General features: G+C 34.5%; 1 protein-coding gene across 6 annotated transcripts in view; it reads right to left on the bottom strand.

Annotated features, from left to right (window-relative positions):
• LOC105184469 (CD151 antigen) overlaps positions 1–12,449 on the bottom strand; it is a 277,736-nt gene that overhangs the window by 52,475 nt on the left and 212,812 nt on the right. For all 6 annotated transcript variants that reach the window (XM_025297179.1, XM_025297180.1, XM_025297181.1 and 3 more), the window contains one exon: positions 8,779–8,957. In XM_025297179.1, the coding sequence (XP_025152964.1) occupies positions 8,779–8,898 (120 nt within the window). In that variant the 5' untranslated portion in view covers positions 8,899–8,957. The remainder of the gene's footprint in view (positions 1–8,778; positions 8,958–12,449) is intronic.

Genomic DNA, 12,449 nt, shown 5'->3' with positions numbered 1-12,449 from the left:
CCATGCACGGTTGCTTCGGAACAAACGAGGATGCAGCACGGTCAACAGTTTTATCTTGATTTAATGACGCGCAAATTAAATCGCATGCATTTAAAAATGAATTCGATAAAGATATTTTGCAAACCACGTGAAATTTTGAGATTTTAATGAAAAAAGATATTAGATGCTTGCAAAAGTTCGTGAATGTTAAATTCATTTATATTTATAAGTTACTTATTATTTATAAATTATTAATATTTATAAGTTATTATTTATAGGTTATAACAACAACGAGATAATATAGTGTTATAATCAAAGTACCGGCCGTTCCAATCCATAACCATTTGCCATTTTTCAGCAATTGATTTAATACCGTGCTGATAAAGTGACCCATCTTTTGAGACAATCCATAATCAACTTATTTTCACTCTATCTTAGCGGTTTGGAACCGTGTATCAGATAGACCGTGCTACATTGATCTCAGTAGATGAAAATCAAATGGGCTGATGCTTGGAAAATATGCTAAGTGCGCTACATGGAGTACGCAGAACTTCCCAATCTAACTTGAACAATATCTCTTTAATCGCAATAGCAATATGCGGCTTGATATTATCGTGAAACAAGATGACTTTGCATTAATATGTGGCTATTTGATAGCGTTTTCCCTTCATAGCCTGTTTCAAACACTATTATTGACTATAGCGATCTCCTGTGACTGTCAGTAGCCTGTCTCGGTAATAACATTTCATAGTAAAGCATTCCTTCTTACAAGTTTTTTGTTAATCACTAGATATATAGAAAAATCTTATAACCGTGAATGTTGTGTTTTGTTGTCAATGGTTGGTTGAAATCAACCTGACTTTTTGCATGTTGGATTGTCAAACTGGATTTACTTTTTACTACCCGTAATAATTCTTCATAATAAATTCTTCTTTTATGTCCGATAAGTAATGAGGGACAGATGGTAAGCCGGTTCACAAGGAGTAGTTTCACCCCTTAAACTTGTGTCATTGTCGATAAAAAAAATTTTTGTTACAGGTTTTTTATTTTTTACTATTCTACAAATATGCCAAATTTCATTGAAATTGGAGATACACATTTCGCGAATGTTCCTTGTTAGTGCATTAGTGCAGTATAAAATAAACATCTGTACTGGTTTTATTTGAAGAAAATGGAAAAAATACAATTTCGTTATTATTAACCGATTAAGGCTCATCCTTAGACCAATAGAGATATGAAAAAAATAACTATTGGGTTTCTGACAATGGGTTCTAGCAATGATTATTGGTGTTTCAAATTGGTTGAAAAAGAATTTTTTTAACAAATTGTTGTAAACGAATTAAGAAAAATTAATTTTTCCCAGGTACTGTTGTCAGTGTGCGGCGAGGAGAAGGACAGCGCGTCGCTATTCGCGTTTTATCTCGCCGCATCTACGTCGCGCCGCATGCCGCCAACAGTTGCTGGGTCGACTAGATCGCGTTGTAACTCGAGAGGCTGCGACGCTTCTTCAATCATCCATCTCAGCACGTGTTCATTCGTCAGATTTCTGTAATTAATAACTCGATAATTATTGCGAATCTCGCAAAACGGTATGGGACTTTTATGTTTGTCTTAACCCAATCTACCTTCACACTACGGGTTGGCAACTAATTACTGGACACCTTATATATTTCGAAGTGAGCTGAAGGCACGGTGATCTAGATTGATCACTATATCGGAAAAAAATAAAAATACAGCGGTTGTACTTCTTTATAGGTTAGCAACTGCCTCTCTTATTCCCCTTCCATCGAGAGTGTTTGAGAGAGAACGTACAGTAAAAACAGAGTGCATCTTTTTCACAGTGAGTTATACCTCCATTCCTGGAACACGTAGTCTAAGTATATTATGTCTATGAATAGGACCATAGACTTAGCATACTTAAATTGCGCGTCCTCCTAAATTTCAAGGGTGGGGATGGATCCTATGTATTAGGTGTACAAATAAGTTTTAAAGCATTTTGCATTTAAAACTTATTTTGCATTTAAAGACAATTTAAAGAAAACGTATTTGAGAGAAAACAATACATTTATTAATCAAAATATACGCCGTCATTATCTATCACCTTCTGCCATCGGTCAGGCAGCTAGTGGATTTTAGCAGTAAAGAAGTATTCGTCGTGTGACATGATGAAGTCGTCAACCCATTTTTGCAGTTCGTCAAATGTCCGGAAGTGAACTGAAAACAAAGCATTTTGCATGGATCGGAACAAGTGATTGTCTGAAGGGGCTATGTCGGGATTATACGCCGGGTGCTTCAAAACTTCCCAGCCAAGCGTCAATAACGTTTCCTTGACCGATTTCGCAACATGCGGCCTGATTTTATCACGGAGTAATTTAACGGGGCGCAATCCTTTGAGTCCAGTAAATGGACGTTTCCGATTGATTTCTTCGTTCAATCGCAGCAATTGTTGCTTGTAGCGATTAGCAGTAACAGTTTCACCAGGTTACAAGAGACAACCAGGTTACAAGAGATCATAATACAGCACACCCTTGATATCCCACTAAATGCATAACAAAACTTTCTTCGAGTGAATATTGCGCTTCGGTGTTGATGTCGTTGCTTGACCGGGATCTACCCAGCGTTTTTGCGTTTGAGATTGTCGAACCATATCCACTTCTCATCGCCCGTCACAATTTTCCACAGAAAAGACTTCCTACGTTGTTTGTTTAACAGATTCAAACACTTCATGACACGCTCATCATTGTTCTTCTGACTCAGTTCATGTGGCACTAATTTTCCTTCTTTGTGAATCTTTCCCATTGCGTGTAGGCGATTAGAAATAGTTTTTTGAGTTACTTCCTCTTGATTAGCAACTTCTTTTTGCGTTTGCGCAGAGTCTTCATCCAGTAATGTTTGCAATTGCTTATATTTATTCAACTTTCTGCGCTGCTACGTTCTCGATCACTAACCTCAAAATCATCAGCTTTAAACCGCCTGAATCAAAATTCATACGTGCTTTTCGATATAGTATTCTCCCCAAGAACAGAGCATATCGATGCGTATACTTTTACAATATTTTTTCTTTGGTGAAATTCATAACGAATGCAGTAACGAATAAATATTTTGTCGCTTACCATCTTTCACCTACCAACGTTTAAGAACGTTTGAATGCTGAGCTAACTTCTGCATCGTTTTTTATTTACTCTGGACTGGTTACAGTCACGTGACAAAACCGCAGGAGAATTTCTGATTTGTAAACCAGCAATATACATCACACAATAAACGTTTTAAAACTTATTTGTACACCTAATAAAAAAAGGATGGAAGGGGAATAGGGGAGGTAGTAATCTGGTAATCCGTGCGATAATATAGTGGCTGTAACTATATATATTAAGTCGTTCATTAAATTTTGCAATATTTTGCCCTAAATTGAAATATAAATTCTGTTGTACTTAAACATTTATTCAATCGAGAATGTATTGTCTATCTTGATCGATTATCTTCTGCCAATGTTCTAGGAGGGACATAATGCCGCGTTCGTAGAAGTTGCGTGACTAGAAACATTAAAGATTCAAAAAATATAAAAATTGGAAGATCAATTTTTTTGATTCCCCAGAATGTATGTAGTCCCTTAAAACAAATAAAGGAACATATTACAAGCAAACTTAGGCATAATCATCATAAATAAATAATCCACGACCTCGCATCTCGATAATTCTTCAACGAAGCATTTTCAGCAAAAATATTTCGGACAAAAGTTGTATGATTTCAAGGGAGACATAAAACAACTATACTATTTGGTTTACAAATGGCACCACTTTCAAGATATTCACTGATTATTACTTTTCTTAAATGGAAAACCCAATTTTTTATTACACCGTCTTTTTCTACTAATTAATTTAAACAACTTTCGTTTGAAACATTTTTTATTTGCCTAATATTTTTTTTTTATTATTTAGATTTTATTATACAGATATTTAAGGAAAACTTGATAATTTTTTCAATATTTAACTCATAATATCTCGCTAACTATTTGTCGAAAGAAAAAGTGGTACTAGACTTTTCTGTTCTATTTAATCTCAAGAATATATTGTTATAATAGCGCCCTGACTTTTGTTAATTTACTGACTTTTGGAAATTTCAAAATCATCAAATTAACAAAAGTCAGGGCGCTATTGTAACCATACATTCTTGAAATTAAATAGAGCAGAAAAATCTAGTGCAATTTTTTGTTCCGACAAATAATTAGCGAGATATCGTAAGTTAAATATTGAAAAAGTTATCAAGTTTTCCTTAAATACCTCAAAAAATATTAAACAAATAAAAAAATGTTTCAGACAAAAGCTGTTTAAATTAATTAAATAGAAAAAGACGGTGATCCGTGATCAGTGAATATTTCGAAAGTGGTCCCATTTGTAAATAAAATAGTATAGTTGTTTTATGTCCCCCTGGAAATCATACAAATTTTGTCCGAAACATTTTTGCTGAAAATGCTTCGGTGAAGAATTATCGAAGTGCGTTTTTTAAAATGAAACACCTTGTATAGTGGACGATTTTCAATTGAAATCGTCTTAACTGGAAGTTAATTGCCAGATTCTCTACCAATTTTGCGCTTTTTATTATAGCGCCAATAACTTTCGAGATCGAAATTACTACAAAGTTAGCAGGCGTGGACCGTCGATCAGTTTTCTTTCACTTTGCTTTTTCTTCCTTCTCGTCCATTTTAAAAAACTTCGATCTTCTGTCATTCTCATCCTTTTTTCTTTCCTTCCTTATCTTGTTTCCGCTATGTGCATTATTTTTCGTTGCTTGCGCTTATATCCCAGACATCGTGTAAGATGTCTGCACTTTATGACGAGAACTTTATTAGCATTTTATGGCATATATCACACGAGCGTCGATGGTACTCTACTTTTTCATAATATCGAGAATACGAGTGAGACAGGGGGAAAGAAAAAAATGATACAAGGACAAAGACGAAGAGAGCTGGAAGTAAAAAGGATGGCGCGGCGTGGAGGTGTCTTATTTTTCGAAAAATAAGGAACCTCTTCCTATTCTCGTAACACGAGAAGACGTTATCCGCACGACGCATAATGTTGCGGTAACCTAGAAGCGGTAACCGCGCAGTTTTCGGGAGATACTTTATCTCTCCCTAAACTGTATAACCGTAGATCGTTTAAGTTTAAAGTTAATTTATTACATGAAATTAATGATCCGAATAAAGTAAGACCTTATAAGGGTAAATATGCACATAAGGTCAATCTCCTCAAAAGTCCATGACCTTGACATATGTTGTTAAGAATATGTTCCTGAGTGTTATGCAAAAAGTTGCAGCCGTCGCTCATTGTTCATTAAAAAGTTATTAACAAAAGAAGTTGAATAGAATGTACATGATTTTTGAACAATGTGTACATATTTTACTATTATAAAATAATCCGTGGTCAGATAATACATCTTGAATATACATTAAATTTCGAGTATATAGGGTGTCCCATTTTAATGTTCCACCCCAAATAATTCTTCAGTATTGAAGTTTCAAGGAAAATGATCTAAATAAAAGTTGTAAGGATTTAAGTGAGCTACCTTATGATGACCTTGACTTTGACCTTGACTTTTATTTTCAAGGTCATTTCCCAGAGCGATAAACGTTATCGTGTATTTTGGTTATTGATGTACATCATTTGATACTGGTCGACCTCACTCTTTACATCTTGAATGATTTTCGACAGTATTTATCTCATCATCGTATGGAGTAATATATACATGTATCTTGTTGAACATAGGGCGACTATATAAACGTGCGTCATACCGGAAAAGCTGGCATTTCATGTAGTGATTTGATAACGTAAAGTAACGTAAAGTAACTATGTATTGTAAAATACATCAGGTTTTCTTGTACATGTAAGTATTTTTTGCATTAATATTATTGGGATGACGGCGGGGATCAACAAATCAATCGTTTCGAGGCGGCGATGTAGGGAAAATCCATAAGAAAGGAAAATAGGTCCTTCATCAATTATCAGAAAGCTCAAAGTTGAATCGCTTGAACATTTACATTTCCTTGCTTCCTAAATAGGAAGAAGAGCTTTTTGTGGTGTATCGTGATTGGGGACAAAAAGTAGATGTACTACGAAAATCCGAAACGGAGGAAGTCGTGGGTGGACTTCAAATAACCTTCAATATCGATATCAAAGTGGAATATTCACCGAATGAAGATAATGCTATGCATTTTGTGGGATATGAAAAGCGTAATGTATCATAAACTTTCGGAATGCCAGTGAAGTGCCACATTTTATCAACGTCAACTGAAGCGATTGAACGACGAATTGATGCAAAAAAACCGTCAGTAGTCAATAATAGGCGGAAAATGATCTTCCAACGTGGCAACATTAAACCACTCGTGGCAAGAAATGGCAAGATGAGCTTAAAATGGGAAGTTTCCCTGCATTCGGCTTCCTCGATCTTGCTTCTTTCGATTTTCACCTGTTCCTCTCTATGCAATACTCTTTGGAAAACATGCACTTCGCCAACCTTGAGAAACTTCGAAAATGGGTCGATGATTGAATCGCCTCAAAAGACAAATTCTTCTTTCGGTAAACGATTCAACTTTTACCAGAAAAATGGCAAAAAATAGTCATAAACAATGGTAGTTACTTTAATTGATCCGATTGTAACATATTATGAAAATAATAAATATTTCAAGTAAAAAACAGCATGAATTAATGCAACTTCCTAATAATAACATTACAGAAGGATGGAGAAAAGAAGCAAAATTCGCTATTGTCTCTACTTTGTCTCTATATTTTTTATGTTTCTCGCGTTAAAAATTTGTAACGCGTTAAAAACATTTGTACCTTTAGTTTCTTGCAGTAGATTCTTAAAAAGCTAAGAAAATGTAAAAGAATCAATATTTTACAACCCGACAAGAATCCTATAATCCTCTTATGAGCGTCGACATTTTTTTCTTTATTTTTATATTAAGTATCAAATGCCAACATGCACCAATATGGACATGCAAAAGAATATCTGATTTCAACATCAGCAGATTAACATTCGATTGATGTATGTACAATACGTTCACGTTTACAATAATAACGCATAAATTTTCTGAAAATTTCATATGTAGTGAAATCAACATCACGCGCTGAAGCTCGAACGTTAATAAATCTGGAATCGATAATTGTTATGTAAAATTAGTCTTAACATGAGGGAACCAGTAATAGTCATCTGCCACAATCAGCAATTATTGCTTAATATATCACGCCTATTGATGAAATAGAGGAAAATCTTAGTTCTTAAATTTGTTTACTTTCGTGTAACGTTGAGCAGGCAAATTACTTAGTACATTTACTTTTTGATATTCTTATTAAAAATCTTGCCAATATGCCATTCATTTTATTATTTCATTATCAAATCAATATAATCATGATATTTCTACATTGAAGAAAAAAATCGGATAAAGGAAATTAACAGTAAGTATCGAAGTTAAGTAAATTTTATTTAGTAAATTGTATTCCAGTCGAAAAAAGCTAAAATCGAGTTAGAATGATAACTTGAAATAAAAAATTAAATTGAAAAACTTAGTCAAATAAAAGTAAAAAGTTAGCAAAACTGAAATGTAATTGAAACGTAGTATGTGTGATATAAATATTCTTTCAACTATCATAAGATTGATTTAACTGCATCATTTGAATAATATAATACGTGACGATGGATTATTTAACGACTTATTTAATGTTATATTCAATTATATTGTTGCCTACGTGCGTTTATTGTCTACGTTGTCACTTTGTCGCTGTTACTGTAAAACAAAGAAATAGAAAGAAAATAGCAGAATGGAATTTTTGTCGAAAAATGAGTGAAAAAATCGTGAGAGAATCAACCTTCCTTTCTCTATTCTTTTTCCTCTCCCTCTCGCCCCCCCTCTCACTCTCTCTCTTTCTCTCTCTTGTAGCAAGCATAAACAATAACGTTATATTTAATTATATTAACCTTTACCTATGATTGGAATGTTAAATGAATCGTTAAATAAATTAAATAATAAATACGACCATAGAATAATGTGTTTGCCGAGCTTCACAATTGTCTCATTGAACTCAATTTTGATTTCGTTTTAGACAAACAAAAGACTTAAAAAAGACAACAGAATTTTGCTGAAAGAATTAGAGAATAGTTCTTTATATAAATTGATGAAATAAAATTCGTTTAACTCAATTCCAATGATTTCGAGTAATCTTTTTTGCAATGTGTAATTATCCTCGTTTTATTTTTTGTTTATTTATTGTATAGTTTTGATTTTGTTATTAATACTATTGTGACATTTATATTATTGGAATTGTACACGGAAATTCTATACTTTGATTATCTCATTAATATCTTTGATTATCTCATTAATAAATTGCAATCAGAATCAATTTCTCCATTTTATTGAAAATACCGACTTTTTATACAAAGTTTCGTTTTGCAAGAGGAACTTGCAGGAAACTTTGGGAGAACTTTAAGAAAAATAAAGTGTTTCACTTGACGATCTTGTAGTATAGACGAGGCGATTTTACGAACTTACCGAAGAAGAACCCGCGATTGCAGCAGTCTACAGTGGCAGTTACAGAAACGGGACTTTGATTAAAGCGACCTCGTCAGGGATGCAAAGGGTCGAGCGAGTTTTTATGAAGCAGGATGCACAATTTCACGACCTGCGTCCTTCATTTATGCTAACGCACGTGCGCCCATAAACATGTTTCGAAATAAATTATTTCGCACTGTCGTGCGCGTGCGTAATCAGAAGAGAGAAAAATAAGGAGAATCACATGTTGTACTTACAAACAACACCACGTTGTAAATGTGAAGGACGTATTTCAAGAAATTCACGGAGCAGCATCCGTCGTCTCTAGTCCTAAGTCTGGTGGAAGAACCAGGCAATCTCTCAGCGCTCTTAGCCATTTTCAATCGATTGTTGTCTACGTGCGTTTACTGTCTACGTTGTCACCTTGTCGCCGTTACTGTAAAATAAATAAAGTACAAGGCATAAAAACAAAGAAAATACAAGGCAGAACGGAATTTTTGTTGAAAAATGAGTGAAAAAATGATGAGAGTCAATCTTCCTTTCTCCGTTCCTTTTTCTCTTCCTCTTCCCCCCCCCTCTCTCTCTCTCTCTCTCTCTCTCTCTCTCTCTCTCTCTCTCTCTTGTGGCAAAAATTGTAGCGAGCACAAACAATAAATAAATATTTTGATCTACTGCGGATATTAGTACTATCTAGTTTTTGGATAAATACTTATGTTAATGCAAAAATTTTGTTAATGGTACAGAAAATAACTTAAATATATAAAGTGTCGGAAAATTCAAAATACAGGCAATATGCAGACCGAAAGTGTCAAATTGGAAATAAAATTTTACTGTCATTTTTCAAACAGCATAAAATTTTGAGATACTGAAGAGAAAAAATAAACTCATTAGTGAAGTGGGTGTAGTGGAGTGAATTCTGTAAGTAAATCTCATTAAAAATGGCTTTTACTTGTTAATTGTTTCTTAGAAACGAATAATATAGACATATATTATTTCTCTTTTCTCCTTTTTACGATCAATATTCCTACTTAAAAATATGCATTTAAACCTGCTGCATCAGACAAACATCGGACAATAAATTCATAGAATAGGCGTAGGACTCGAATTTCATTTCCTAAGCTATTGTCATTTTATTTCTTGTTATACAACTTTCTTATTTGTACCTTCGGATTCTATATCTATCGTGCGCGCTAGAAATGTGTTTGTTGTGTTAATACACATGTCGAATTTTCATTTCTTAATATTAATATTTTTAAACGATCGCAAGTCCTATCAGTGCAAGCATCGTGCAGGATATCGTACTTTCAACGAAAAAAATATTATAGGCTGAAAGATGTTGAAGTATTAATTAACCGTTTAGGGATAGTTTGAAAAACCGCTTATTATTTTTCCTTTCCCCCTCTCCTTCCTGCTTTCCCCCTATCTTTCTCTCTCTCTGTCTCTCTCTCTGTCTCTACTGATTATTTCCCAAAAATGATATTGCAGAAACTGATATTCTTATGTATGGATGAATTTGATACTAAATGCTTTTTAATTTTTGTTCTAATAAAAACTTTTAAACTTGCAAAAATAATGGGGGTGGGGATATTTTGCAAAAAAGATTTAATTTTTGCAAAATCTAAAAGAGCTAATGCAAGATATTATTGTGTCTCTTAATATAGTCGAATAACACACATTGGAAATACATGCGTCTAGTGCAGTGAAAAATGATTACACAGTTTTAGTTGTATTAAATTCATCGATGAGGAAATGGATATGAAACGGTGAGGAGAGATCTGTTATTGCGAAAGTATTTCATGCAAATAATAGACAAATTTCCGACCGTCTATCGACTGTGAAAGTAATCAATGAGCATCAATTCGTTGCGACGTGGAGTCGCCCATTACTTGTTTATATTTGGCGTTTGAATATCAGATGAACTTGAAACCCTCCTCCAGCAACCAAGAGTCGACATGAACTTCGCCGGAGTAGTAATATCGCCGGAGCGAACGGTTATGTCGTGAGTCAATAGCAAGCATAGACAGAATCTGCTTCTCTATTCGTCTTCAAACAACTACTTGTTTTACTTTTCGATAATCCTGGGAGAATTCGCGGAGAATAACTTCTACTCTTTGATCACAAGGACGCGGATCAGTGCGAACGAGAGAACAATAAGTAAAAGAGAGAAAGAGTGAAGAAGAGGAGAGAGAAACACTAGCACCGTGTGCATTGGGTGTGCTGGGTACATCTTTTATTTTCTTGCCCGACCTTTTCGTGAACAAGGAGAAGGAAAAGAAGAAGAAGAAAATAGAGAAGAAACGGGCGAACTTTAATATCGTTAGAATGCGGGAGAGATAGCAATGACGGTGCTCTGCGCCTTGTTGCGTAGTAGCAACGCCGCTTGTAATGCCATGGTCGCGAAGGCAACGGGAAATCAACGTAATTCGATAATAGCGTTCTTGGACGATCGTACCTGACACACAGACGCATGTGTGCATCGGACGTGAGGGACAAAGGGCGAAAGATGATGGGTGATGTTGCGACGTTGATCGAACACTAGAAGAGGAAGAAAGAGAAAGGAGGAGAAAGAAACTTCGTGGCAACTCCGAGTGAAAGCGACATGCGCTGGCACGAGTCCAAGTAAGGGCGTCCGTAGATTTTGCTACGACGGCTCCACCGTCGTGTCGCCTACTGCTTTCCTATATTATACGAGACACTTGCTCGCTTGAGGAATAATCTGATGTATCGATCTTGGTGCGAGGCTCTCGAAATTATGTCGTTCTTGGGACAAATGTCTCGGAAGCACAGCTTCCTCACATTTATCGAACTCTCTCTCTCTTTCTCTCTTTCTCTCTCTCTCTCTCTCTCTTACCCACGATAATTAGATTGGCAGAAGATTGAATAAAAATAACTGAATATGTGTTATGTAAATTCCCAAGCAAAAAATTGTTAGGGCCATCCTCATGACCCTGCATAAGACTGCATAAGACCCTGATAAGATTAAAAGTAGGATGTTCTAAGAAGGGATGTCTCATTATTACTATATCAGGCCTCGAGATGGATCTTTTAGGAATAACTTAGATTTTACGAAATAAGGTTTTGATAAGGAAAACTGATGAGGACCTTAAAAGGATTTATCAGGGATGCCTTAGATTTAATAAATAAGGTTTTAATAGGGAAAATTAATAAGGACCTTAGAAGGATCTTTTAGAGATGCTTTAGGTCTAATAAATAAGCCTTTGATAGCGAAAACTGAGAAAGGCCTTAGAAGGATTTTTTAGAGATGTCTTAGATCTAATAAATAAGGCTTTGATAAGGAAAGCTGAGAAGGCCTTAAGAGGATTTATAAGGGATGCCTTTAATCTAATAAATAAGACTTTGATAGAGGGAAAACTGATAAGAGCCTTAGAAGAATTTTTTAGGGATGCCTTAGATTTTATAAAATAACGCTTTAACATAAAAAACTGATGTGAGCCTTAGAAAAATCTTTTAAGAGGATGTTTTAGATATACAAAATCAAGTTTTGTTATAGAAAATTAATAAAATCTGAAATATATAATAAAATTGTCATAGTTTAATATTGTTTAAATAGGAACACTTTATTTGGTTCTTTAAAAAATTTTTTAATTATACTGTAATTAAAAACAAATTTTATTAGTTTTATTAATTGCCATATTTATTAGTCTCTTTCAAGATAAAGCCCTGTTGATATTGCTTTATAAGGCCGTCATAATATTGCCTTATGAGGATCCGTTAAATTATTCGTTACACATCTTGTAAGGCCCTTGTCTTTATATCCCTAGGGCTCGATTAATGTTAGGGAAAAATAATCAGGTCCTTACCAGAGTTCTATTAATTTTTTTACTCGGGTTATAGCGCATCAACTGTAATCGAATTAGATCGGGCAATAACTAGTCGGATAAACAATTTTTCATGGAAATTTGAACTA

Source organism: Harpegnathos saltator, unplaced genomic scaffold (assembly GCF_003227715.2).
Source record: "Harpegnathos saltator strain DR-91 unplaced genomic scaffold, Hsal_v8.6 scaffold171, whole genome shotgun sequence".
Classification (NCBI taxonomy): Eukaryota; Metazoa; Arthropoda; class Insecta; order Hymenoptera; family Formicidae; genus Harpegnathos; species Harpegnathos saltator.
The sequence above is the reverse complement of the archived record's forward strand: the minus strand, read 5'-3'. Positions and strand labels throughout refer to the sequence as shown.